Source organism: Budorcas taxicolor, chromosome 1 (assembly GCF_023091745.1).
Source record: "Budorcas taxicolor isolate Tak-1 chromosome 1, Takin1.1, whole genome shotgun sequence".
Taxonomy (NCBI): domain Eukaryota; kingdom Metazoa; phylum Chordata; class Mammalia; order Artiodactyla; family Bovidae; genus Budorcas; species Budorcas taxicolor.
The window spans coordinates 31,809,373-31,836,986 of NC_068910.1; the positions used below are offsets into that span (position 1 = coordinate 31,809,373).

The following is a 27,614-nucleotide window of genomic DNA, read 5'->3' on the forward strand; positions in this document are numbered from 1 at the left end:
GTAAAATGAAAAAAGGGCTCAGGGCCTGCCTAGGCTCTGGGAAATGTGGTGGAAGAATGGACTCATCTCTCTTGATGGCACATTGGCTTTGATATCAGTGGATTATGGAGGACGTGATGGATGTTGGGAGTAGTGTGACTAGTAGCAAGAAGGAGAATAGATCCAGCAGTCATTAAACTAGTGCAGCTTTTTAAAAACCTAGTACCCTCTGAGTTCCAAATTGGCAGTCTTTAGCTTGAATGACCCTGTTAGAGGAGATCTGTCTTTGGTTCATATTTGTTTAGTTCAGCTGTCTATGTGGAAGGGACGGTCCATGTTGATATAGTAATAAATTTGAGAAATTTTTTCAAAAAAGAATCAAGGGTTAGCTAAGAGTTAAGCATAAATCAAGCTAACCAAGGTAGACTATTTCTTGAACTTTTTGTTTTAATTGGTAGGGAGAAATGGGTGAGTGGAGGAAAGTAACTTGAATCTTTAGACATGGTGGAATTGTTAACGAATATACAAGTGGCCGAAGAAGAAACCCAAGTCTATGCTGAGGTATTATCCAAACGTTAGTGTTAGCTGTTGAAGCTTTCTTTTCCATCTGATTGTGTCCTTTGTATGTACAGTTACCATTCGGTATTTTAACACTCTTAATTTGAAAACTTCACTTTTGGTGGCAAGTAACTTTACCTTCAGAATTTGTGTCATAATGTTATTTGACATGGTACTTTGGAGCAGGTACCATTCCATCTGCAGATACGAGTTTCTGAGCAAGGAAATGTATAGCATTTCAAAGGTAATTTTAAAATAGAAAACATAAATATTTTAGAGTCACTTTAACATTTATATGAAAACAGCAAGTTTTATATTTGAAGCATTTGGTAAAAAATGAAATACAAAAGTTGTGTTACTTTTATACTTCTGTAGTTTTTTTATACTTGTGTTATTATAGATAGTAATTTTACTTTTTCTATTAATACCATGAGAATAAGAAAAAGGCAATTTTAAAGGGGTGGAGTAGGGAGTGGTTTTTAACTGGGGATACTTTTTGTCTCCCAGGAAGCACTTGGCAATGTTTATAGATATTTATCGCTGTCACAATTTGGGGGTCGTTTTAAGGTTGGGTGCTCCTGACTTCTTGTGGGTAGAGATCAAGGATGCTGTTCACCATTCTACAGTTCACAGGACATCCGCCTTTGACAAAGAATTACCAGGCTTACAATGTCAGTGGCACCAAGACTGAGGAACTACAGGATAAGGGATTGGAAAGGACCTGTTCAAACCCAAAAGAAAGGTCTTGTGGCCAGTAAACATACTGCTTCACTGGCAGTGAATGAAAGGCAAATTATAGTGTGTTTCTGCTATTAAATATATGAGTTCTGAAAGTGTGTACTGGAATGAAATAAGTGTTTCTATACTGGTATCACTGTAAAGTGGTACAACATTTCTGAGGGGCCTTTGAAAATATCAGAGTTCTTTGTATTTCATACTTTTGATTCATTGATTCCACTTATAGAAATCTATCCTAAGGTAATAAACAGATGCCATACAAAGTTTATTATTGGGATATTAAAACGCAATTACTTTTAATTGTAATGAGCTGGAAGCAGACTTAAATTTTTTTCTTTAAAGTGGTTATTAAATAATGGTACTGTCAAATATGGTACATATTAAAAATCTTACTTTCAGAGACAGCTTGTGTGGTGACTATACCACTATGAATGAGGTGGGGGATCAAAGGAATACTAATTTAGGATGCCCAACTTAGATTAAAAAAAATATATTAGAGAAAATATATTTTCTACTAAAATATGTATACTACTAAAAACGTAGTGTAGTAATGATTACTGGGCACATTATGGCAAATTTTCATTTTGTTTTGTAAATTTTTCCTGGTGACTATTCTGTGTCTATATGGGGCTTCCCATGTGGCTCAGTGGTATCCACCTGCCAATGCAGGAGACATGGGTTCAATCCCTGGGTCGGGATGATACCCTGGAGGAGGAAATGGCCTCCCACTTCAGTATTCCTGTGTAGCAGGAATCCCATGGACAGAGGGGTCTGGTGGGCTACAGTCAATGGGGTCGCAAAGCATCAAGACGTGGCTGAAGATGTACATGCCCGTATTCTGTATATATAATCAGAAGGGGGTGGGACAGATATCTTTTTAATTTTTAATCTCTGGTACAGTTTTGTAGTAGGTCTGTAATTTCTCAGACTGTTAACTGAAAAATCTGTCCTTTGCCAAATGCTAAGTTTCCACTTATGTTTGGGTCTATTTCTGGGCCCTCTGTTCCACTGACATTTTTAATGTTTGCTCAATTAATTGATAAATATATTATAAAAGTATAATTATACAAAAGGAATGTTCTCTTGATTGGGGTTCCATGTAGAGATTTCTGACTTGGTAATTTATATTTTAAAGTTCTTAAAAATGTCAGGATTTTGTGTAAGCAATTACGTTATCTTTGCCCATCTTCCACTCATGTAATTCAGTATTCAGATTAAATTTACTTGTATTTGTCAGATAGTTATGATTAAATTCTTATCACACTTTGTCTGCTGATGAAATTCAGATTCAGTTGACTTGTCTTTGTTTGCTCCAGTCAGATTGTTACAGCTGAATTCTTACGACACTTTTAAGTCTCCCAATTCAAAGCCCCGTCATCTTGGGTCAGTGATAAGTCTCATTGATTTGTTTTCGTTCATCCATTTTTTCCATATTTCCCTTTGTTTACAAATTGTACAGCATCTGCTTTCCCTTGGAGATGGTGTCGGGCTCTCCTGTGCTCTGTTGTGTTAGCTTCCCACACAGATTTTGCATGGAAAGCAGTGAGCTGAGTAATGTTAATAGAATTTGGAACTGTAAGAGGCAACAAATTAAGATGTAGCTACTGGCCACTAAAATGTTCCAGAATTAGCTGGGAAATAAAGAGATGGATTTTCTACCCTTGGGCTCTGAAAAATAGCATTAACCTGAAAACTGTGAGGGCAACATATTTGTTCTAGTACTTGCAAGTTCCTATAGAGGAAAAAGGTCAGTGCAGTGTTTGGCAGGAGAATGCATGTTTTACTGGTATGAGGTATTTTCCTTCATAGAGGAGCAGCTGCATAAAGGGAAAAATGAAGGGGAATGAGAGCAAAGGAAGCAGAGGGAGGTGAAGTGACTTAATGGGTAATGTATTGCAGTAGATTCTTGAGTTAATTTGAGCATAGTAGATTAAAATTCTGAGTATGTATTTTCGGAGGAAATTTTTATGTGGAGGAGTTGATTTCTAAAGTTGAAAACGTGTTTGTGTTTCATGAGCCATCTGTTTAGAATAATTTTATTTTCATTTGAAAACTAAAGATTTTTTTGTTTGGTTTTTCTTTTCTAGTTTCTCGTTCTATGAGTACATTCATAAGAAAATTATTTTTGTTGCCAAATTTTTAGATGACTTACTCATGGCTTGTTTTTGTGCTCAAATTACATAATTTTCAGGGAAGCATTTTCTGCTTTTGTTTTTATCGGTTGTGTTGCATCTAAAAAGTTACCTTTCACATTTTATAGACGCTTTTTTTTCCAATTATATATGGATAATTTGAGTTGTATCAGTTGGAGATGATATATAGAGTAACTCTGCTTGTTACGTGTGAAACTTAAAATACAAATTCAGTAATTCGTTTCATTTTATGGAACTTAGTTACTGTCTACTCTAGTGACCTAGAGTCGTTGAAGCTCCCCATAGTTTGCTTTACCTGGTCTCCCATCGTTTTTTGTCTTGCTCTTTGCATTAATGTGTTGTTTAGATGTCATAGGTGGACTTTAAAGCAATTAATGGAAATATGCTTTTTTTTTTTTCAAATGTACATGGAAATTCTAATTCATGAAACAGGTTATGACTTAGGGAATGATTATTAAAATTGTTAAAAGAATTCTTAAGAAATGAAAGTATACGACTCTTATTTCAGTAACCTTCCCTAGTATGTTTAAGTTTTAGTTAAATGACTATAGGGAATCTAGTGAAATTTAAAGATAAATTTTAGTAACCAATGGCAGTTGGCTAGTACTCAGAAGTTAATACTAGTGTCAGAAATTAAAATGTGCTGCATCTGCCTGTTAAACCTCAAATTCCCCTTCCAAAAAAATCTAGGGAAAGGAGGGAAAACTTATGCATATAGCGTTAAATAATCACCCTGATCAAATTTTAAAACTGTTCAGTTCAGTCACTCAGTCATGTCCAACTGTTTGAGACCCCATGAATTGCAGCGTGCCAGGCCTCCCTGTCCATCAACAACTCCTGGAGTTTACCCAAAGTTATGTCCGTTGAGTCAGTGATGCTATCCAACCATCTCACCCTCTGTTGTCCCCTTCTCCCGGCTTCAGTCTTTCCCGGCATCAGGGTCTTTATTAGTGAGTCAGTTCTTCACATCAGGCGGCCAAAGTATTGGAGTTCCAGCTTCAGCATCAGTCCTTCCAGTGAATATTCAGGACTGATTTCCCTTAGGATGGACTGGTTGGATCTCCTTGCAGTCCAAGAGACTCTGAAGGGTCTTCTCCAACACCAAAGTTCAAAAGCATCGATTCTTTGGCTCTCAGCTTGCTTTATAGTCCAACTCTCACATCCATACATGACCACTGGAAAAACCATAGCTTTGACTAGATGGACCTTTGCTAACAAAGTAATGTCTCTGCTATTTAATATGCTGTCTAGGTTGGTCATAACTTTCCTGCCAAGGAGTAAATGTCTTAATTTCACAGCTGCAGTCACCATCTGCAATGATTTTGGAGCCCCCCAAAATAAAGCCTGCCACTGTTTCCACTGTTCCCCCATCTATTTGCCATGAAGTGATGGGACCTGATGCCATGATCTTAATTTTTTGAATGTTGAGTTTTAAGCCAACTTTTTCACTTTGCTCTTTCAATTTCATCAAGAGGCTCTTTAGTTCTTCTTCACTTTCTGCCATAAGGGTGGTGTCATCTGCATATCTGAGGTTATTGATGTTTCTCCCGGCAATCTTGATTCCAGCTTGTGCTTCCTCCAGCCCAGCGTTTCTCATGATGTACTCTGCATATAAGTTAAATAAGCAGGGTGACGATATACAGCCTTGACGTACTCCTTTTCCTATTTGGAACCAATCTGTTGTTCCATGTCCAGTTCTAACTGTTGCTTCTTGACCTGCATACAGATTTCTCAAGAGGCAGGTCAATTGGTCTGATATTCCCATCTCTTCCAGAATTTTCCAGTTTATTGTGATCCACACAGTCAAAGACCTTGGCATAGTCAGTAAAGCAGAAATAGATGTTTTTCTGGAACTCTCTTGCTTTTTCCATGATGCAGCAGATGTTGGCAGTTTGGTCTCTGGTTCCTCTCCCTTTTCTGAAACCAGCTTGAACATCTGGAATTTCACGGTTCACGTATTGCTGAAGCCTGGCTTGGAGAATTTTGAGCATTACTTTGCTAGCGTGTGAGATGAGTGCAGTTGTGCAGTGGTTTGAGCATTCTTTGGCATTGCCTAGTAAAAACACTAGTAGTGAATAAAATTTCCCTACCATATAATCCACCCATTTAACAGGAAGTTGTGAAGTCACACGTCAGCTCTTTTTTAACTTTTTGAGTAGCTGCCAAGCCAAGCTATTTTCCAAAATGGCTGTATACCATTTTACATTCCCATCAACAATGTGTAGGTTTCCACCTGTCCTGCATCTTCCCCAACACTTGTTATTGAATACATCTTTTTTAATATAACAATTTCAGTGGGTGTGGAATGGTATCTTGTGGTTTTGATGTGCATTTCCTTAATGTACATCTTTTCATGCCCTTATTGGCAGTCTATCTCCTGAAACTACCCCTTAAACAATAACATCCCTTCTGCAAGGCCCTGGCATATGGCTTTCTGCAGTCTCTTTGATTATTCTAGATACCTCATAAAAGTGAAATTAGAATACTTCTTTTATGTCTGGCTTATTTTGCTTAGTGTGATGTGTTCAGGATTAATCATTGTTTTCGCATGTGAAAGTTCCTCTTCTTTAAGGCTGTATCCCAGTGTATGTGTATGTGTACATTGTGTTTATCTCTTCATCTGTTGAGACACATTTGAGTAGTTTCCAACATTGTGTGTGAGTGAGTTTCATCTGACTTTCTGTTTTCGGATCTTTTGCATCTCTTTATATCTTTTGAAAATGGATTTGCTGGGTCATATAATAACTGTTTGGTTCTTTTGAAGCATCTTTGGCACAGTGACTCCACTGTTCTGCATTCCCACAGACAGTATCGCATAGTTTTCAGTTTCCCTACATACTGGCCAGGCAGCGTTTATCTCTGCTGTGTGTGTGGGGGGAGTGTTGGTTTGTTTTGTTTTGGTTTTTGTTGGATAGCCATATAATGGATGTGGAGTTCTGTTTTATTGTGATGTCCTGGATATTAACACCTTATCAGAAAGATGATTTGCATATAGTTTCTCCCATTCTGTGGGTTGACTCTTCACTCTTTGCTGATAGTGTCCTTTGATACACAAGGTTTTTTTTATTTTAATGCAGTTCAGTTTATTTCTTTTGTTGCCTGTACTTATGTGGGAGGGTGTTACAATATCTTTCACATCAACAGTGGTAAGTTTTGAAATGTCTTGGGAATGTATCAGGAACCTCTTAAGCCCACAGTGAAGCTCACATTTTCTAGACTTTAAATTTTTTATTTTGAAGTTGAAATTTTATCAATGGTCACGAATATTTCAGTTGATTTTCTTGATTTTTTTTGAGAACATGTCTACTGGTTTCTTTTGGTCTTGAATAAGCATTATTTGTTTGACATTCCTTTCAAGTAAAAAAGGCTTTCTATGTAAAATAGCTCACTTACCTGACACCAGTATTTAACTTTTTGCTACTTGAGATATCTACAGTATTTTGCTGCTGCTGCTGCTGCTGCTGCTCAGTCGCTTCAGTCATGTCCGACTCTGTGCGACCCCATAGACGGCAGCCCACCAGGCTCCCCCGTCCCTGGGATTCTCCAGGCAAGAACACTGGAGTGGGTTGCCATTTCCTTTTCCAGTGCATGCAAGTGAAATGTGAAAGTGAACTCGCTCAGTTGTGTGACCCCATGGACTGCAGCCTACCAGGCTCCTTTGTCCATGGGATTCTTTGGGCAAGAATACAGCAGTGGGTTGCCATGCCCTCCAGGGAAACTTGCCGACCGAGGGATCAGACCTGCATCTCTGTGTCTCTTGCACTGTCAGGCGGGTTCTAGTGCCACTGGAATGTTAAAAAGACGTACGTGTGCTCAAAGATTGAGATTGAGATTTAAATAAGTTAGTAAATTTGCTTTGTTGAACTTTGCAGTAAAATAGTTTATTATTTTTCTTAATTGTGATTTTGTGTTGATAAAGAAGGTAACAACTACTACCAGTAGAGCTTGGTACTGCTGCTTTAATTTGTGCTGAAGTGTCAGCCGTTTTACCCCCTGCTGCTTTTGCACCTACTGTCATTGCAAATGTCAACTCAGTGAGAAAGTCAACTCTACTCTTACGAAAATAGCTTTGACCTCTTGGGGCCAGACTTTGAGAGCTGCTGGCTTAGTTTGTAGGGTTGCTGAACCGGGTGGAAGAGTGATTGCAAACTAGCAGTCTTAGCTTGCTTAAGTAGTCTCCTGTGTATGAAATCTATCTGCTCCCATTAATGGTTACAGTGTTTGGAGGAATGGTTGGCATTCTTGACCCTTGTAATTTAGGTTTTTCAGACAGATTTCGTCACTAAATTTCCTTACGTTAGTGGTAAAATGTGAGGGGACAGGAATAAAAGGATGTTGATATTTGCATGAACAGATGTGAAAGTTATATACAGATACTAATGAACTTTTTACTTTGCAAGATATGTCTTGTATAGAACGTGCGGTATATGCCTTTTAAATGATAAAATACTAAAAATTTTAGTTGAAACCAAAAGAACTAGGAGAAATTGAAGTTTATTTTACTATTTAACAGATAACAAGATAAGAAAATTTACTAGTCTATATAAGCATTATAGGGGGCTTTCCAGGTAACTCAGTGAAATGTGGGTTCAATCCCTGAGTCAGAAAGATCCCTGGGAGGAAGAACTGGCAACCCACACCAGTATTCTTGTCTGGATAATCCTATGGATGGAAGATCCTGACAGGCTGCAGTCCATGGGGTCACAGAGCTGGACACAACTGAGCAACAAGCACACACACATAAGCATTATTTGTACCTTGGATGTTAAGAGCTTAGGGTATGGGAGCCATTCTGATTTGTCCACTTAAAATTGTAAATGTAAGGTTGGGCCAGTTTCTAGTAATTTATTTCAATTGGGACAGTAACACCTCCTTGGTTTGTTGTAAGAGATGGAGGCAGAGTAATGTTTTTAAAATGTGTAAAGTGGGACTTAGACAGTAACCTTTCAACTAGAAATACCAGTAGTTAATTTTCAAGATTTTAATCTGGTTTAGGTTTTGTTTGGATCAGGAGTTTGGGAGAGTTGGATGGAAGCATGTAGGAGCTTGTGAGTTAGATTGATCAGGTGTGGTGCAGGCTGCTGAACAAAGTCATTCTCAAAACTACTTTTCCTGATCTTAGTTTTGTTAGTGTTGTGATGTATTCTGTATTTGTACTTTTGTTCAAGAATTGTGACTCTACATGGTGTTATATATATATATTTTTAATTTTTTACTTATAGGATACAGTGGTCCCAATTTAAAGGCTATTTTATTTTTAAACTGGAGAAGGTGATGGATGATTTCAGAACTTCAGCTCCTGAACCAAGAGGTCCTCCCAACCCTAATGTTGAATATATTCCCTTTGATGAAATGAAGGAAAGAATACTGAAAATTGTCACTGGATTTAATGGGTATGCATTTAATTCTACTTTAAAGGTTTAATTTTTAGCAGATCATTAAAGCTTTTTCCTCAAAGTTTTGAAGTGTCTAGTTGTTTGATAACTGATATTCATTTGAATAAGCTCTATGTCTCATGATATATATAGGTAGGTAGATGTTATTCAGTTTATTTGAAATTCTGACTGCTTTTTTTTTTTTTTCTAACTTGAATCACCTTTATATGGTTCACTGGCATTTAGACTTGAAAGTGTGACAGTGGAAACATCAAATATTTAAAATTTTTTCTATTCATTTTATATTTGATATTATAAATCTTTATACTTTGGAACCTGTCTGTTATTGAGGTAAGTAACATTTCTTTTAAAATGAAAAACAATTTATGAAAGGATTCTACTTAAATTCTACTTTTTAATTAGAAATATTTTTGTAAGAGTCCCTGTTTTCCCTCCAGGAAGGAACCGTTTTAGCCTCTTATAAAACATTGCACTGAAAAGTTACTTTCCACTAAAAATGAAGCTGACTTTTAAATTGTGTGTCATATTCTGTTATTTTAAATACTTTCTTTTCAGGACTTTGTATTTTTAGGGCTCCCTTTATTGAAGGCAAGAAGTATTTTTGAAGTTGAATTGTTCAGTGTTTAAATTGGCATAATTTGGAGTGTGGAATGACAATACCCAGTTTAGTGAATTGTGGATATGTTAACCATGAATTTATATTTAGGGACAGTTTTTGATGAGATTTCATTTGTATTTTTAGGTAGCATGAATGGTCTCAGTTTTTTCTTCAGATATTTAATCACATGGGATTTGCAACAAGATAGTGTAATTCACTTAACCCTTTATTTTATGTCATGTTTCCCTGCTTAGCAGTTTGACTTAAGGTATCAAATTCTTAAACTTTGGTTTTGGGTATGTTGCTGAAATATTGTGGGAGAAATTAAAGCTGCTCTTAGGGGTTTGGGATTGGAGGGAGACTTGTTTTCCCTGTGTACCCTGTTGTATTAGTGAAAATTATTTAACTGTATGCATATATTTACTTACTAATTTTTTTAAAGCATATACCAAGATGAAGCCACATGCAGTGTATTGGAAGTATGTTACATAACGCTTACTATTGAATATGGTTAAGAATACTTCTTGGGGATGTTTATAAATAGTTCAGAGGTTGATAGTACTTAGACATTATGGTAACTTATCTTTTATTTCAGTAAGTTATGGCTCATTTAAAATTAAGAGTTATGGTCAAACAGGTCAAATTATACCACTGCTTTGTGAATTTGAAGCTACTTGTGATTCTAAACTAGTAATACCATTTTCAATTCTTACACATTAAATTGGATGAAACACAGCTGTGTAGGTATTAAATATTTCTCATTTCTTTATTTGGAGAAGGAAGGTGCCTTTCTTTCTCCAAGATATTTTACACACACACACACACACACACACACACACACGTGCCTTTCTTTCTCCAAGATATTTTACACACACGTGCCTTTCTTTCTCCAAGATATTTTACACACACACACACACACACACACACACTTTGTTAAATAGGTAATTGACCTACTTCTGAAAATGACTTGAACAATCCTTAAATGCCTAAGCATACGTAAATATAATTTCTTTAAAAATACTTTTTATCTTGAACTATAATTTATATTTTTACTTTGATATTTCAAAATGGCAGTTTACAAGTTATTTTTCTTAATCAGAACCCATCTTAATTTTCATTTTTAATTTATCCATTTTTATCTATATCATAATATATTGATATGTGGTACATTGAAACATCTTTGTAATATTTTCAGTTTTATTTCTGTGTTTGAATATACATCGATTAGTTGTTGCTCTATAAGTTTTTTTCCTCAAAGTGGTGAGTGAAAGTAGCATCTTTCTCACCTCGGAGAAAGGAGGGTTTGTCTTTGCCAGTATACCTCTTCTGCTCTTTGTAATAGATCATCTTTTAAATTAAAACAGTTACAATAGTGTGTTCATAATTTTTAAAATATCCTCAGTTGTCCTAGGAGTATATGAAGAAAGGAGGATCATGCTGCATGCTAGTTGCATTTTACTTTTAGAAGAGCGTTGAAATCTTTATATCAGTACAGTTAAGTCTGTGTGTTCTGTTTGTCCTTATTTGAAATGGCTGCATTATTTTCTATTAACAGATTGTGCAGTTCATTTTTTCTGCTCCCGCGGTGGGCATTTATTTTTTTAGCCATTACAAGTGCTTGTAGTGCGCCTCCTTGAACATACATTTTTGTGTATGATGAATGGCATATGTTGAATTTATATATAGATTTATTGTTCCTTTTTTAATTTTGTAGAAACAGTTACTAGGTTATCATGTATGCACACTTAAAATTTTTATTATTCTTGCCAGATTGACCTCACAAAGTATTTTCATTTATGCTTCTGTGTTATATGTAAATGCCGTTTATTTTTTCAGTATTTTTGTGGGTCTGTCCGTGGATTTGTGCCTCTTTGATTGCAAGTGAAATGGAGCGTGCATGTCCTTAATGACTCTTTAATGAATTGTTTTCTTTCATATCTTTTTTGACTTTTCTTGTCTTTCAGTGATTTTCTTATTGGTAAGTTCATTTTGCTGTTTTTGTTTTTAATTAGTGAAAGCTCTATAATAAATGCTTCAAATTATTTTGGCATGAAAAGATTATTTTCTAAAACGAGTATTGTCAGTATATAAATTTTTCCTCTTTTAAGTGGAAATTATCCACTTACTTGTTGGCCAGATTTTCTGAACTGTAAGATTCTGGACACCAAGGGTGGCTGTCTTTTCCATACAAGGCCTAGAAGAGTGAGTACCTGAATATAGTAGGTTATCAGACAGACAGATAATGAATGAATGAAAGGAATAAAAGCGTGTTTCTGTATCTATACTTTGTTTAATGGGGCATGGTAGAATTACATGGTTGAATGCTCAAGGTTACGTTCTTAAAATTTTTAGTCATATTTTCTTGTCCTTTTTAAATTACTTTTGAACTTTAACATTTTATAGAAGATGGACTATAGCTACTCTACAGAACTGAAGTTAAAGTTTCTTAGGTGAGAAACACCAAAAATTAAAAATTAATGGAATTAGAAACTTCAGTGGATGGTCAATTAAAAGACATATGTTACCATTTTATGCCCTAAGTGTGGGATTATAATGAACAAGAGTATCTGGGATTACTCAAAGCAGGCCATTTATGAATATCTGCTTCCTACCATAGATAACTGTGAATATAATTTAGAAACTGATTGTAGCCAATAGTTCTTTCCTGTAATGAATGGTACACAAGAGAGATTTTGAGAGGGCAAGAGAATATAACTTACATTTCTTGTAGCTTTTAAAAGATCATTTTATATCCTTCTAACTACTAAAGTGGAAGAATAATGAATGTAAATTAATTACTTAAGTCTTCCTCTGCTTTTGACAATCCATTAGACCTAAGACCTCTCGAAAATTAGCAGTAAGCTTCCCTTGCTGTGAGTAGTTGATTAAAAGGGCATGGCTGTGTATTTATGAGGGCATCTAGCAATGGCACCCCACTCCAGTGCTCTTGCCTGGAAAATCCCAGGGACAGAGGAGTCTGGAGGGCTGCAGTCCATGTGGTCGCTAAGAGTCGGGCACGACTGAGTGACTTCACTTTCACTTTTCACTTTCATGCATTGAAGAAGGAAATGGCAACCCACTCCAGTGTTCTTGCCTGGAGAATCCCAGGGACGGGAGCCTGGTGGGCTGCCGTCTCTGGGGTCGCACAGAGTCGGACACGACTGAAGCAACTTAGCAGCAGCAGCAGGCAAAGTGCACAACCATTTGATGCCTAAAAATCTTTGTTATATCACTGCTAAGGTGTCAGTTGTAACTGAGGAGTGCTTATCTTTTGGCATGATGGCCTGACTATAAAATTTCTTCTAATTGGAGGATGGTTACTTTACCACGATCTGTTGGTTTCTGCTGTACATCAGCGTGAATCAGCCACAGGCATACGTGTGTCCCCTCCCTCTGCACCCAGATGACTTGTTTGTATGCTTATGTGTACCAGTGCAGAGACCTTGTAAGTTTCTGCACCCAGGGTTTTTGCCTCTTCATATTTTTTTTAAAGGTTTATATATAAGACTTTCAATACTTCAAAATCTGGATTGTAGATATAAAGCATTTACTCCTTTTTTGATTTTATATTGTTTGCTTTATAGTTAGCTTAAGATTATTCAAGGAGAGAATGGGTTCTAGCCTTTTGTTGCTTGGTTCTTTTACTCCTTTTACCTATTATTGTCTGCTGGTGTACCTATTCCTCTTGGGAAAAATATAGTTACTGCATTTTATGTTCAATATTTGTGTCAGTATTTGTTGAGCATGTTGAATCTATTAGAAGAAATTTATTTATTTTTTCTTTATTACCTTTTTTAGCATAACTTGTTGAGACTCAGGGTTGCTTAGTAGCCTTCCCTCCTTACTCCCCTTAACTGCCTTGCCTTGTGTGGTGGTAACAGAGTTTGATGTGATGCTGTCTTTAATAAAATTTTATAATTGAAAGAGAGGAAATAACAGAAACCTAATTAATTTTTCTTAACGTTTTTATTTGAAGCAAGTAAAGTAATTCAGGCATTGTAGAAGGTGATAACTGGTTAAAAGTGTTGTCAGTTGCTGCAGATTTCTTTCAGGGTGGGGAATGACGTAGATACTAGTTTACGGCTATGTACCATTATTGAAAGGGCCAAATTCTTATTCTTCTTGACTTACAATGCTGTTTTCAATAAATCCCAATTTCTAACATTTGTTTTGAGGTATAAAATATATGCATATGAATATTTATGACATGTATATATTTATACAGATGTTAAAGCCTGATCCAGAAAGAACATATTGATTTAAGTAAGATTGTATCACAAGATTCCACTGGTGATTTCTAACTTCTGTAGGACCTTAGAGTAAACAAAACTCAGTACATTTAATCTTTGATATCTAAGAGAAACTTAGTTTCCACTTAAGTAGTAATTCTGTTAACTAAGACAGTATAAATGTGGACATTAATAGAAAATAAAGATGTAGTAAAAATCATACCTTTATGCATAAAAGTTATTGGCTGTTTTAGCATTTTTAAATCAGGTGTCTGATTTTATGGTTAGCTCTTCAGCCTTTTACTTTAATGGTCTCTGTGTTTTAATTTCCTTTATCTTTTTTTATGAGGAACATTGCTTATATAACAATGTGAAAGTTGCTCAGTTGTGTTTGACTCTTGGTGAGCCCACGGACCATACAGCCCATGAAATTCTCTAGGCCAGAATACTGGAGTGGGTAGCCTTTCCCTTTTCTAGGGGATCTTCCCAATCCAGGGATCGAACCCAGGTCTCCCACATTGCAGGCGGATTCTTGACCAGCTAAGCCACCAGGGAAATCTCAATTTATAACTATATAAGTGAAAGTGAAGTCGCTCAGTCGTGCCCAACTCTTTGCGACCCCATGGACAGTAGCCTGCACCAAGGTCCTCTGTCCATGGGATTTTCCAGGCAAGAGTACTGGAGTGGGTTGTCATTTCCTTCTCCAGGGAATCTTCCTGATGCGTATAATTAATTATATAATGTAGAAGTAAGATAAAGAATTTTTTTTTTTTTGATGGATGCTTTCTTTCCAGCTGAATATCTCGGTATATATCCAGAATATTGGCACATCTTGATGATCAAACATTTAAACAGATAAATTAAAAAATATTAATTTTAGTCACTTAGAATCTCTCTCAGGTTAAAATACAAGATAGGAAATTTTAACTTTAGAGCCTGGTGTTTCCAGTTTCTAATTTATGCTTCGATGTCTTTATCTGTTCAGCATCATTCTTGATATTTGAATTCCCATAGTTTTTAGGTACGTAAGATGTGAATCTTTTTTTTTTAAGTCAATAGATGGGGACAGATTGCCGGCAAATTAAGGTATATACGTAATGTAAAATGTGTGATCCTGTTTCATCAGATTTAGTTACTTTTTGGAATTAAAAAAGGAATATTTTTAAAAACATTTTTTGTTTGGTTTCACCATAGTTGGTCGCTGGAGGGTTTGTGCCTTCTTAAAATCTACAGTAAATAGCAGATGAAATTGGGATAATGATAGGAACTAAGATTTATTCATGAAGTATTTCAGGCCCTGAGTGATTTATGGGCTTCCCTGGTAGCTCAGCTGGTAGACTGCCTGCAATGCAGGATACCCCAGTTTGATTCCTGGGTCAGAAAGATCTGCTGGAGAAGGGATAGGCTACCGACTCCAGTATTCTTGGGCTTCCCTGATGGCTCAGCTGGTAAAGAATCGTCCTGCAATGTGGGAGACCTGGGTTAGACCCCTGGGTTGGGGAGGTCCCCTGGAGACGGGACTGGCTGCCCACTCCAGTATTCTGGCCTGGAGAATTCCATGGACTGTATATATAGTCCATGGGATCGCAAGGAGTTGGACACAACTGAGCGACTGTCACGTTCAGGTGGTTTATATGCATTATGTATCAGCGCTCATGGTAATTACTTAAGAAATGTGTTTTCAGAATCCCTGTTCGCCAGAAGAGGCGGTGAAGATTTTAAAGAGGTAAATTCAACCTGGGCACAGTGTCCCAGAGGGTTAGCCAGTATATATATATATATATATATATATATATATATACTTATATGTAACTAGTGTTTTATTAGATGTTGTAGACATACTTTTTTGGGATTTGCTTAACAAAATGCATGCTAATCATATCCTTATTAAGTTTTTTTCTTCCAGTTCCTTATGTAATCTTAATTTTCATCTTTTGATGTAGACAAGTAATATATAGGTAATGCAGAGTAAACTGAATGCATTTTAAATAACTCAAAATATTTTTCTACTTAATTGTTTTACAGTGCACCTTTACGAATAAATATCTTTCCCTGTTCTCCCAATTTCAGGATTCTGGTTCATATTTTTCATTGAGAGTTAGTCGCGTTCATTTTTGCTCTTTTTTTTCTTCTTAGCACATGTCTTAATTTAGCTAGTGATAATTTTTTATTAGAAAAATTGTTAATGTTTTCAGTAAACTGTCTTGTGTGCTTCTCTGTAGTGGAAGAGAAACAGAAAGCAGACCTTTCATAGAGTTGTACCGATACCGAGCATTCATTTTGGATTTACCTGGTTTATTTTTATACCTTCTTTTAAAGACCCACCTCAAATTAAGCATTCCCATGTTTCTGCTCGATTCCCTGGCATACAACTTATTCTTTCTCTGTAGCACCATGTACACAATTTTATTAGCATTTGTCGTCATAATTGTTTACCTTAAGTGTCTTTCAAGTCTGCTATTGAGTAAACTTTATAGTCGGCTCTCTTGTTTACATAAAAGATTAAAAGTACTTTATGAAGAGATCTTCAATGCAGTTGTCAAAATTATAATAATTATTTCCCGTGGGTACTTTGATTTACGGGAAGTGTTTGTATTTTAAAACTGTTCACTTGAGTGAGAGTTGTATGACATCTTAGTGCCATCTATTGGACACTTGGTAAAATGACTTAAAAAGCTTGAAAATGTCTTAATTGTAAACTTATTTTGTCCTAGGCTGGCATGTTATGCAAACATAATACATTTTCTTTCTAAAGCAATATTGACATTTACCCACAAATACAGTGTTAATAATTGACTACCATTTTACCTACTTTTCTAGAGAAAATTAGCCAAAACATTTTAGTCTAAAACCATGATTAAGCAAGAAGTTGGAAGATTCTCATCTTTTATGGTTAATTTTAATTTAAGAGAAAACACTGCTGTCAGTGTGTAAAGGAAATTTAGTTGAAGGAATAGATATAAATAGACAGTATCTGTTTAAATATTTGGTAAATAGTATTTGAGTGTCCTTAATACTGGATCCTACTTTGCTTATTTTGTAAAATGTATGAAAACTTTTGATTACAGTATCACTCTGAGATCTTCAGTGAGGGAATAGGGTTGGGGGGGAGTATGTGGGTGTTCAGGATTTGGAAAGCAATGAGCTCAACGAGGGGCAACGTATTGGTATGCCACTAATATTCTGAAGTCAATGATGGTTTTATATATATATAATATATTGAATGTCATGTACATGAAGAGATCCTGCCCTTAAGAAGCTTTCAGTCAAATATGAAAAAAAGACACACTTTGGAAAAACAAGATACTTTATTTTGACAGTGTATTTTACTCTGATTTTGAAATATAAAAAAAAATATGACTCAGAAACTCACAGAACTTTGCTAAAAGAAGAGTATTGATGCTAAGAATATAAGAACTAAATATTGTTGGTCCAGCTAGAAAATGTACATTTATAATTTTATGTGTGTGTGATATATAGTGGGAGAGAGAACATGGAATTTGAAGTTTGAGAACCGGAGTTTGAGTTCTGCCCTGTTAATCACTAAATTGCCTTCCATTGTGGGAGAGAAAGAATTTTGTGTTGAACTGCCTGTAAACAGTAAACGACTTTGTAAATAATAACTATTAATTTGAGGCTTTGTAATTTTCTTTTAAGGAGAAAAAGTAGATTTCATGTGCAAATACTGAAGTCTGAAGTTTACATACACGTTTTAGCTGCGTTTATCATTATCTCGTGAGATTTTGCTATTCATATTGTAATTCTGAGGAATGCTAATAGTGTGTGAGATAAAAACTCACTGATTTATAAAATCAGTTTAGGTCCAGTTTATGTCTCAGATTTGTGTTTTCTATGATCAAGTGAAAATTTGATTGTGGTTGTAAGTATTTGGTAAAGTTGTCAGTAAAGGTACTTACCAAATATATATATAGTGTGTGTGTTTGTATGTATTTTAAGTTTGATGAAACATGTAGGTTGTATATAAAATGTTATTATGGAGCAGAACCGTATAATACTTTTTCATTGGAATCACTTTTCGTATTCTGATAACAAAACATTTGTAGTTTATTTGAACACTAAAAAAAAAAACTTGTGCAAAAGAATGCTTGAGAAAGTTTATTATTAAATAGACTCTCACTTGTTTGTGTTGCCTCTCTTATAAACTTAGAATTGAATCATCAGAAATAAGAATGTTAAAATTTTTTCTCAGTTTTGAAGCTTTCTGTTCATTTTGGATGTTCTTTTTTATTGCTTTTTAAGGGACGGGAGGGGGAAATTTTTTTTTTTTAAAGAGAACAGGTGTGCTTATTGTTTTGCCTAATTTTAGGTGATTCATCCATTCATTTGTAGCATTTTCTTTTGTAGCTTAACAGGGGTGACTAGATAAAGCTTGAAATGGTGAGAGTAATGTTTCTAATTTTCTTGAAAATTAATAACCTTAAACTATAAAATTATATTCTTTTGTAGTATACCTTTTACTATTCAGCGACTATGTGAATTACTAACAGATCCAAGGAGAAACTATACGGGAACAGACAAATTTCTCAGAGGAGTAGAAAAGGTATGTATTGTATTGTGGAATTATATTAAACTGTAGCATAATAGATTTTCTTTGAATACACTATTTCAGGCATCTTGTCTTGAAACAGGTTTTTCAGCCTACCTGAAGTTTTTCCCAAATTGTGTTCTAAGTTTCAGAGAAAGATTTAATAAGAGGGAGGCAGAAGAATGCTTAGGAAAAGCAGTTTATTATTGTCTCTTGGAAATTCTTAATATATCTTAACATATTAACAGCTCTGAGAAGTTCTGTAATTGATATCTTAAAAATAGTGGGTTTTGCAAACTTTTAGAATTCTTTAGTTCTAGAATTCGGAGGTACACAACTTGGAAAATCACTAATACAAAGCATTTAAGTTAGGTATTGAGAAGGATTATGTCACATTTAAGAATACGAGAAGAATTAGGTTTTTTGTGGGTAAGGAGATGTTAGAGAGCAGAGCATTCTGAACAAAGGAAATAATCTGAGAGAGAACGACATTCAAAGTGAGGGAATGAAGAGCCTGTCACTGGCTTGTGTGGAGCGCAGAATGAATGGCGGAGCTGCATGTGAACTGCGATTGTGGACCATTGCTCTGCTAATCCCCATAGCGATTGATCCTAAAATGTAGTCTAGGATACATTTTAAGGTTCTTTTCAAATCCGTTTATTTTACCCTTGGAGCAGGAATCCAAAATCATTACCTAGTGATTTAAAATAGATCTTAGGGTCTAACTGGATTAATGTGTTTGTTGAACTCTGAGGGCAGGGAACTGAGATGGTTCTTCAGTACTTAGCAGTTGAAAGACTTCAGTACTTAAAAAAATTTTGGCTCTCTTTGGATGCAGAGGCGGTGTCACAGTAGTCATCGTTGTGTGACTGCGGGCCAGTTACACATCCAAGTCTCGGTTTCCTCATCTGTAAAATGTGGGCCATAATAGGTCTGTGAGGAGGATTAAATATAAAGGACGTACTTTGGCTCAGCAAGCTTTCAATGAATATTAAACTATTGATAAAGTTATGATTATCAGGAAGGTTATAAAAAGGTTTGCGTCTCTTTCCCTGAAGTGTATCGTGCTACACATCAAGCTTTTGAGTGGGTACTGCTTTACAGGGAAATTTATTATTATAAGGCCTAAATATTTCAACCTCTAAATATCTCGGTGTGATTCTATCTAAAATAGGAGAACATGGTTCTGTTCTATTACATATAGTACATAAAATACATAATGTCAGGGCTCCAAAGCAACTAAGAAAAAAATGAGACTGACAAAACAAATCCCTTAGTAAGTTATTAGATTTTCATCTGTTGCTACTGTTTTAGTTTTTGTTTTTTATTGAAGGTTTTTGTTTTTAGCGATTGCTTTTATTAGTAAAAATGTAATATACATGGAAACTTGATACCAGGGTGATTTTGGGAAATTAAAAACAGGTAAACTTTATGTTGTACATTTCCTCATATTAATCAGTAAATTTTGTTATTGCAGAATGTGATGGTTGTTAGTTGTGTTTATCCTTCCTCAGAGTAAGTATAGCTGCTTTTCTTTTTCCCTAGTATATTATATTTTTTCATTTTTAATATATGTCTTAAAAATACATTGCAATTATTTTATATATAATTAAGCATGGTAACATTTGTAAATACTTAGGAAACTACCAACCAGTTCCCAGAGTAGAATATTAGCAGTAAACATTACCTGTGGGGTCGCACAGAGTGGGACACGACTGAAGCGACTGAGCATCAGCAGCAGCATGTATTTTTCCAGTGAAAAGATTTGTATTAAATAGAGTCATGACTTACTGCAGTCTTAACATTGTTGGATTTATGTACCGTCCTGATGACATTGCTCTTCATGATGGACTGTTCATTCCGATTGTCACAAGTTATATAGTAAATTTAGGTAGCCATGTAGGGCACATTCCTTGGGGGTACCACTGGTATTTTACTAGGAGTGGATGTCCTGGGATTACAAAAAGTTTAGCGCAGTGTCCATGGCTTCCACTGAATGTCAGTAATGTCCCCCCTACTTCCACCAAAAAATGTATTTATTCATTGCTGAATGTGTTCCCTAGGATATGGAGTGAAGGAAGAGGGATTGTAGGAAAATATTGCCCCCTGTTGAGAAGCATTGGATTAATGGTTAAGATACCTGATTTCATAGAACGATTATGGTGAATTTGTTTCCGAACTCTTGAAGAATATATTTGTATATTGTTAAATGAGATACTAGGATAATTTCATGGTTATTTCTCTGAGAAGTCTTTTGTTTGATTTTGTGACATTGAAGTCTTACAAAAGATCTTTTAGACCCTTGACTCTCATCAAAGTTAACTGAACTATCCATAAAAAATATTTTTCCCTCTCATAGGAAGAACAATTCCAATAGTTTAAATCGAATGAATGGTGTTATGTTTCCTGGAAATTCACCAAGTTACACTGAGAGGTGAGATTATTAATTTTTTATTAGTCAAAGAGCTGCAGTTTCTTAATTTTGAATAGGAAACTCAATGTACTTTTTAAAAATTGGGAATTTTATGGCAAGTATAGGATGATATATCAAAAAGAATTAATTTGATGACCCTTGGTTCTGAAAGTATTTTTGTGATGTGTGCATATAAACCTTGGGAGGGATGACTTTTTTACAAAAAATGGGAAAATGATGTTCATTTCTCTTACCTTAGGTCTAATATAAATGGGCCTGGGACACCCAGGCCGCTTAATCGACCAAAAGTTCCTTTGTCAGTTCCCATGACAACAAACGGCTTGCCTGAGAGCACAGACAGCAAAGAGTCAAAGCAGAATGAGGACAAAAATCACAGGTGTGTATGTGATTTATTTTTGAAAACAAATGTTTTCCCGAAAAAGTTACATTTATGGATGGTTTTTCAGCACTCCTTATTTATTATTTACAGTTTACTGTTGTTTTAAGGAGGAGAAAATATTTTAATGCACTTAAAAAGGGCATTAGCATTTGCTGACAATGGGCAGAGAAAAGACTTAATTGCTTGTTTGGGAAGATTCTATAATAGGGTGTTAAGAAAACGATCATGATACATTTTTTTCTTTTAGAAAATTACTTGGAGAAGATACTTGTAAATGAGTTCAAATTCTGTGGATCATTTCTCTTCGTAGATCATAAAAGGAAATCTTTTTATTGATATCCCATCTCAGAATTTCTTACCACATTAAGGGAAAGAAGTGAGTTGAGAGGAATTGAGTATGTCTCAGTGGGGAATTTGTAGTTTTATTGTAAGAGGACATTTAACTCACTGAAGAATTGAACACAAAGGTCATGTAATTTATTGAGTAGTCCTAGTGGGAAATGTTTAACAGTTGAGGTGTCCTTGGAATTATTCTCTTGTTTTGCTTTGCCGAGATGTTACAATTTAACTTGCACAGTGAAAGTTACATATTATTAGATCTCAAAAATAGAATGTAAAGGATGAAGAAACAGTTTTATTAATGACACTTTAAAAAATATTTACAGTGACTCTTCAACATCTGAATCAGAAGGTTCCTCGGTGAGCCCTATAAAAAATAAACATCCAGATGAAGATGCTGTGGAGGCAGAAGGGCATGAGGTAAAAAGACTCAGGTTCGACAAAGAAAGTGAAGTCAGAGAGATGGCCAGTCAAACCTCTTCCAGTGAAATTTCTTCAGTTATGGTAGAAGAAACAGAATCTCCATCTTCATCTCAGAATAAAGACAAAGAAAGTAGTTGTACCAGGCAGCACTGTACAGAAGAGGATGAGGAAGAGGATGAAGAGGAAGAAGAAGGTATTTAGAGACCATCTGTAAAGGGTGGAGTAAGGAGATCCTCAAATTCTTGCACTTCATGTTTGCGTGAAAGAATTTAACATAATGGAGCTCCTTATAATGCTGATGTTGGGTTTTTTCTCCCACCTGTATGTAGTTGCTGCTGAGTTTCAGGGGATATGATTTGAACTGTAGAATATCAGAATTCATGAAACTTAACTGTGGAGGTATTTTGAAAATCAAATTTAACTACAACAACATTTGCTTATTTTTAGAGTCTTTTATGACATCAAGAGAAATGATCGCAGAAAGGAAAAATCAAGAGAAAGAATCTGATGATGCCTTAACTGTGAATGAAGAGACTTCTGAGGAGAATAATCAAATGGAAGAATCTGATCTGACTCAAGTTGAGAGAGGTTTACATTCTGAAGGTAGTGAAAATACAGGCCCTGTAAGTAGTGGTTCTGATTGCCATGAAACAGAAGAATTAGTAGGATCCAATTCCAGTAAAACTGGAGAGATTCTTTCAGAATCATCCATGGAAAATGATGAAGCCACGGAAGTCACAGATGAACCAATGGAACAAGACTAACTATTTAGAGATACTTAGATGCAGTATTTTACATACAGTTCTGGTTTTACACTGTATAAAACGTTTATGTAATAAAGTGGACCTTTAGTTTTACAAGAGAAGCAGGTTGTAAAATAAAATACTTTATGGGATAAATCCTGAAAGAATTATTCATGTGAGAACTGTGAATATCAGCTCCTCTGGGTCCTGCTTACCGCTGACTTTTTTTTGGTCTGGTCAAATCAGTGGTTTGTGTATAGATTTTTTTTTTTTTAGGGTTAAAAATTTTAAACTGGAAAATAATTATAATTTTGAAAACTTTTTTGGAGATGATCACATTTAGTTTATTACATATGCAAGGAAGCTTTTGTCTTGTCTCTTTCTGACAGCTCTAGTGGTTTTCATATTTTGGTCATAGTTTCAGCATTTTAACATGTGAACTATAGGGTTTCATGCTGGTTCCCAGATTTTATTGTTTGACTATGTACAATGGAACTTTAAGTCATATATACATATATATATTATTCTAAGGGGGAAATGTTATATTTTTCTGTTTCTATAAGAGATGAATACAGTGGATACTTTTTCTATTGGTAATGATTGAGTTCACCTCTTTCAGAAGACAGTTTCTTTCTCTTCTGAGTAATTCAGATAAAATCTGGCCCCTGTGAAACCCTGGAAATCTTAAGTCTGTTGAAATACCAGGTTAAACACATTCCAAGAGATCTGTTCAAACTAAATTCTTTTGTATACTTCTGAGGTGCCTGAGAAAAAGACTTCATTATTTATGAGCAAATGTGCTTTATCTTGGAAATTGTGTTCAAACATTAGCTTACTATTTTGTAGAATGAATGCTTATAAAGCTGACATGAGACCATCTCAGAAGAACCAAGCTGGTTCCTTTACTTTTTACTTGCTTTTCTGAACATTGTGAATATTACACATTTCTTTCTAAATTATTCTAGAGTATACAGATGTCAATGGTATGAAACACCACTGTACTGGAAAAATTAATATATTACTTTAGTAATGTACCGGAGCTAAATGACTGAAGCTTTAGGGGTGCATAGAAGCCACCATAATTTGTATGACATTTTGAAGTGAATTAAATATTTTTGAACATGCTTCTTCGACAGCCAGTGTTATATTTTTCAGATCAACACAAAGCACAATGGTTACTCTTAAACTCAATATTTTCAAATTCACATATTTAAAAGTCATGTGCAAGCTGCAACTTACCCTGTCTAAATTACTGGCTGCCAAATTTATACCTGTTTCTTCAGCTGTACCTTTTGATATTTAGAATTTTTAAATTTCTGTAAAGTAGATTTTGTAGAATGTAATGTGTTCACTGCCTTTGTGAAGCGGTATATAATTGTATAATTTCTGTGTGTAAACTGAATGCTTGGGCTTTCAATACAGTATTCATATAAAGCAATAAATATTAATGTTATGAAATACTCGAGTACATTTTTATCAAAATATACAAGAATCCCTTTTTTAATTTCAGATACCTGAAGTACACAGATGAACTTAAAAACCGATGCAAACATTTTCTCACACTGTATCATATGCTCTGGGGTGACGGGCAGCCACCACAAGTTTTGCATTTTGACTACTTCAATTGCTATGACTAAAAATACCAAAATGAGTTGGCTCCGTTTATGTCTGTCGGGTATTATACTACTGACTGACTTGATTGTCAGGTTCACAGCAGCTAGATGATCTATTTGTGAAATATGTCTCATAGTTGAAATAAAAACTGAGTATTGATTTATTTACTGTATCCAAGAGAAGAAAAATCACACCTTGTAAATTTTTTTAAGAACTTTGCAAAAATGTTAAAGCAAATTTTAAATGTGACATTCATTTGTAGCAACCTATTCTTTATTTTGTTAAGGGATATTTTGCCAATGAAAATAGATTTTAAACATTTTAAGTTTAGAAATTTTGAAATTTTCTTTAGAATATTTATGAAATCATTGTCAATAAACCTATTCTTTAAGATCCTGTGACCTTTTGATATTTTTTATTTTAATTGTGCCATGGACCACTTGTAAACTGAATTACTTTTGTTGGATATAAGTTGAAGACTTAGCATCATGACTTTGAGGTCTGTGGTTTTATTTGTATACTTGCAGTTGCTATTTTTGCAAGGGCAAATGTATTTCTTTATTAAATAAAGTACAATAATGGTGAATGTACCAAAATGCCATCACTCAACTCTATGAGAGATCTGCATTTTAATCTATAGTGTAATAGTTTTAATATTTATTAGATATTCTTACGTTGATCATAGATCAAACTTGTTGCTGTTTATACAGATAATTGTAGAATGCTCATGGGATATTTTAGGTTAGATGGGATACTTCTGTAGTTAAACTGGGAAACCTTGTTCAGCTGGTTACTGATGTTTGGTGGGAAGTAAACTTCCTCATGTTTGCATAGATGCACTTACATAGACTTTGCTTCATGAAAGTGTCAGTTCTGATAGTAACTGATTCAGATGTGTACTTTTAAAAGGCTAATTTTAGGAACATTTTCTTAACACACATCAGCAAAGTCAAAAGATCTAAATGAAGAAATAAGACCTCTGATTAAAAATATTATTTTCTGTTTGTCTTGAGCAGATTGTTTACCTGTTAGACTCTAGACTCTGAACCCAGCATGTAAAAGAATTTGAAATGCTGATGAGAATGAGAATATGTAATATGTTTTTAGCACTTTTCCTTTTAAAAACATAAAAGCATCCTAGAACATTTTTAAAAATCTTTGGTTCTGAAAATATTGGCGAACAGAAATGAGCAGTGGGAAGTGTCCTATTTTAAGTGTTATTAGATAAATTTAATCCACTTAGGGTTTATTGTAACTAGGCCTTTGAAAAGTGTGGATGGAGGATTAGAATTGCCTATCGGAGCTATGAAAACCCTCTGGCTTGGAAAGGCATCCCAGAAATTCTGGGTAAGAAGGTGTGGCCTATTAAAACATGGAGGTTCAGAGTATTTTGTTTTGCTGGTGTAGATAGGCATGTACTTATGCATTTTTGCATTTGTAAAATCAGCAATTTTTCAGATAATGTAATATACTAGTTTACTTATAAAGGTACTTGGGGCAGAATCTAAAGCTATGATGTTTGATTTTAAGAAATGTAATTTGTGGTAAGGACAAAAATGCAACTTGTAGTACCAAAGGAAATAAAAAATTCTGGATAGTGTTTCAAAATGTCTTCTGAACAGGAGTTTCGTAAATACATTGGTTTTGATCAAATGAAGCTCAGTTCTCTATTGAGATTTGTGCTAATCATAAAATGATTGAATGCAAAAACACCTTGTAATTTCATATGGACTTATTATAATTAGGTTTATTGGATTATTGGCCTAATAATGCTAGTATGTATTGGTTAGAATATATCTAATATTTCACATTTTAAAAATAATTAGTACACTTTCTTCAGAATTTTCTTTTATTTCAACTTGGAGCCTAGATTACTTTGCCAAATGTATTATTTTCATAATGCAATAAAATATAAATTAGAAGAATTAATCTATGTGTGGAGTTACTTTATTTGCCATAATTGTGTGAAATTAATAAAAATACATTTTCAGTTCTGAAAATACTGATGAACAGAAATGAGCAGTGGGAAAGGCCTGTTTTGAATGTTGATTATTAGATTTAATCTATGGTTTATTAAATGCCTTTGAAAAGTGTGAGTGGAGCATTAGAATTGCCTGTCGGAGCTATAAAACCCTCTGGCGGCTTGGAAAGGCATCCCAGAAATTCTGGGTAAGGAGGAGTGGCCTGTTGGAGCATGGAGGTTCAGAGTATTTCTTTCTGCTGGTGTAGGTTTGTTTTGCTTCTCCTCTCAGCCCCCTGTCTTCTCTTAGGTGGTTTTGAAGTTCCACAAGCATTTCTTAAACCATAGGAAGAAGAGCTTAATGCATGACTTCATTCTAGCTCTTGGTGCTTAAGTGATAACGGTGTTTCTGCAGAGTTGGCTCATCTGAGCAACTCAAACCTGATATCTAAAAAAAACCCAGATTTAACATGCAGAAATTTATCTTGGTGTAATTTGGTGCTAGGTGGCATGTGCAGATGTACGTTTTTATTAGAATAATTTTAGAAGTGTCAGTTTTAGACATCTACTTAGGAGTGTAGAGTCACCCTAAGGGGAAAAGACAGATTCCATTTTCAGTTCTGAGTTCTCATTTCTTCATACTTGGTACTGCACAGTAGGTGATAGGAAATAATGACATATGTGGCTCTGAATTCAGAACATAGTACAAATCTGCATGTTTCTGAGTTTAAATATTGAATTGCAGTTTATCCATATTTAATCTCTCACTTCTGCCAACATTATTATTTGGGCTTCCCTGGTAGCTCAGCTGGTAAAGAAACCCCCTACAATGCAGGAGACCACGGTTCAATTCCTGGGTCAAGAAGATCTGCTGGAGAAGGAATAGGCTACTCACTCCAGTATTAAACATAGGTAGTACAGAGTTTTGGGGTTACTGATAGGAAAACGTTACTATTCTGACTGGGAATAAGGTGCGTGGTCTCTGGCCCACCTGCCCATTTAGAACGAGTAGTGCACTACTGTCATATTTTGACAGAGCCCCAGACCTATAGAAAGTCACCACACCACACCACACCCTCGCCTGGTAGGGGACAGGTGCTTATTCAAGTGGCAAGTTGGGTCATTAGCGAAGTCCTGCTTTCATCTATGATGGGGCTTGACATTTGGTCACAAATGCGTTGCTTCAAGAAGTCTTTACTGTTGAGTAGTTTTGCAAGTCTTCACAGTGCCTGTGTTTGCTGAGACTTTGAGGGATAAATACATGGTCATTATTTGGCTGTCTTCATTTTGAGTCATTGTTTTTCTCTCCGTTGCTTGTGATGCTATAGAATGGGAAGGCAAGCTTAATTGATGGTGACTAAGAGAATTCCCATATGCGTTCAAGGATGTATACAATCTCCCACTTTGAATCTAGGCACCTAAAATTTTTAGGTGACAACTTGTATGAATTGCTGTGTATTGGGAGAGCTAAAAGAATAGACTGAGTCCATTCAGTTGTGTTTGGAGAACAATAACTGCCATTTTT

At 35.2% G+C, this 27,614-nt stretch overlaps 1 protein-coding gene across 1 annotated transcript in view; it reads left to right on the forward strand.

The window, feature by feature from the left end:
- The window catches only part of PPP4R2 (protein phosphatase 4 regulatory subunit 2), a 52,752-nt gene extending 28,875 nt beyond the window's left edge, over window positions 1-23,877 (forward strand). The window contains exons 3-9 of the mRNA XM_052642205.1: window positions 8,651-8,821; window positions 18,119-18,212; window positions 19,675-19,712; window positions 20,557-20,631; window positions 20,870-21,007; window positions 21,676-21,965; window positions 22,220-23,877. Coding sequence (XP_052498165.1) covers window positions 8,651-8,821; window positions 18,119-18,212; window positions 19,675-19,712; window positions 20,557-20,631; window positions 20,870-21,007; window positions 21,676-21,965; window positions 22,220-22,536 — 1,123 coding nt within the window. The 3' untranslated portion in view covers window positions 22,537-23,877. The remainder of the gene's footprint in view (window positions 1-8,650; window positions 8,822-18,118; window positions 18,213-19,674; window positions 19,713-20,556; window positions 20,632-20,869; window positions 21,008-21,675; window positions 21,966-22,219) is intronic.
- Window positions 23,878-27,614: the final 3,737 nt, after the last annotated feature.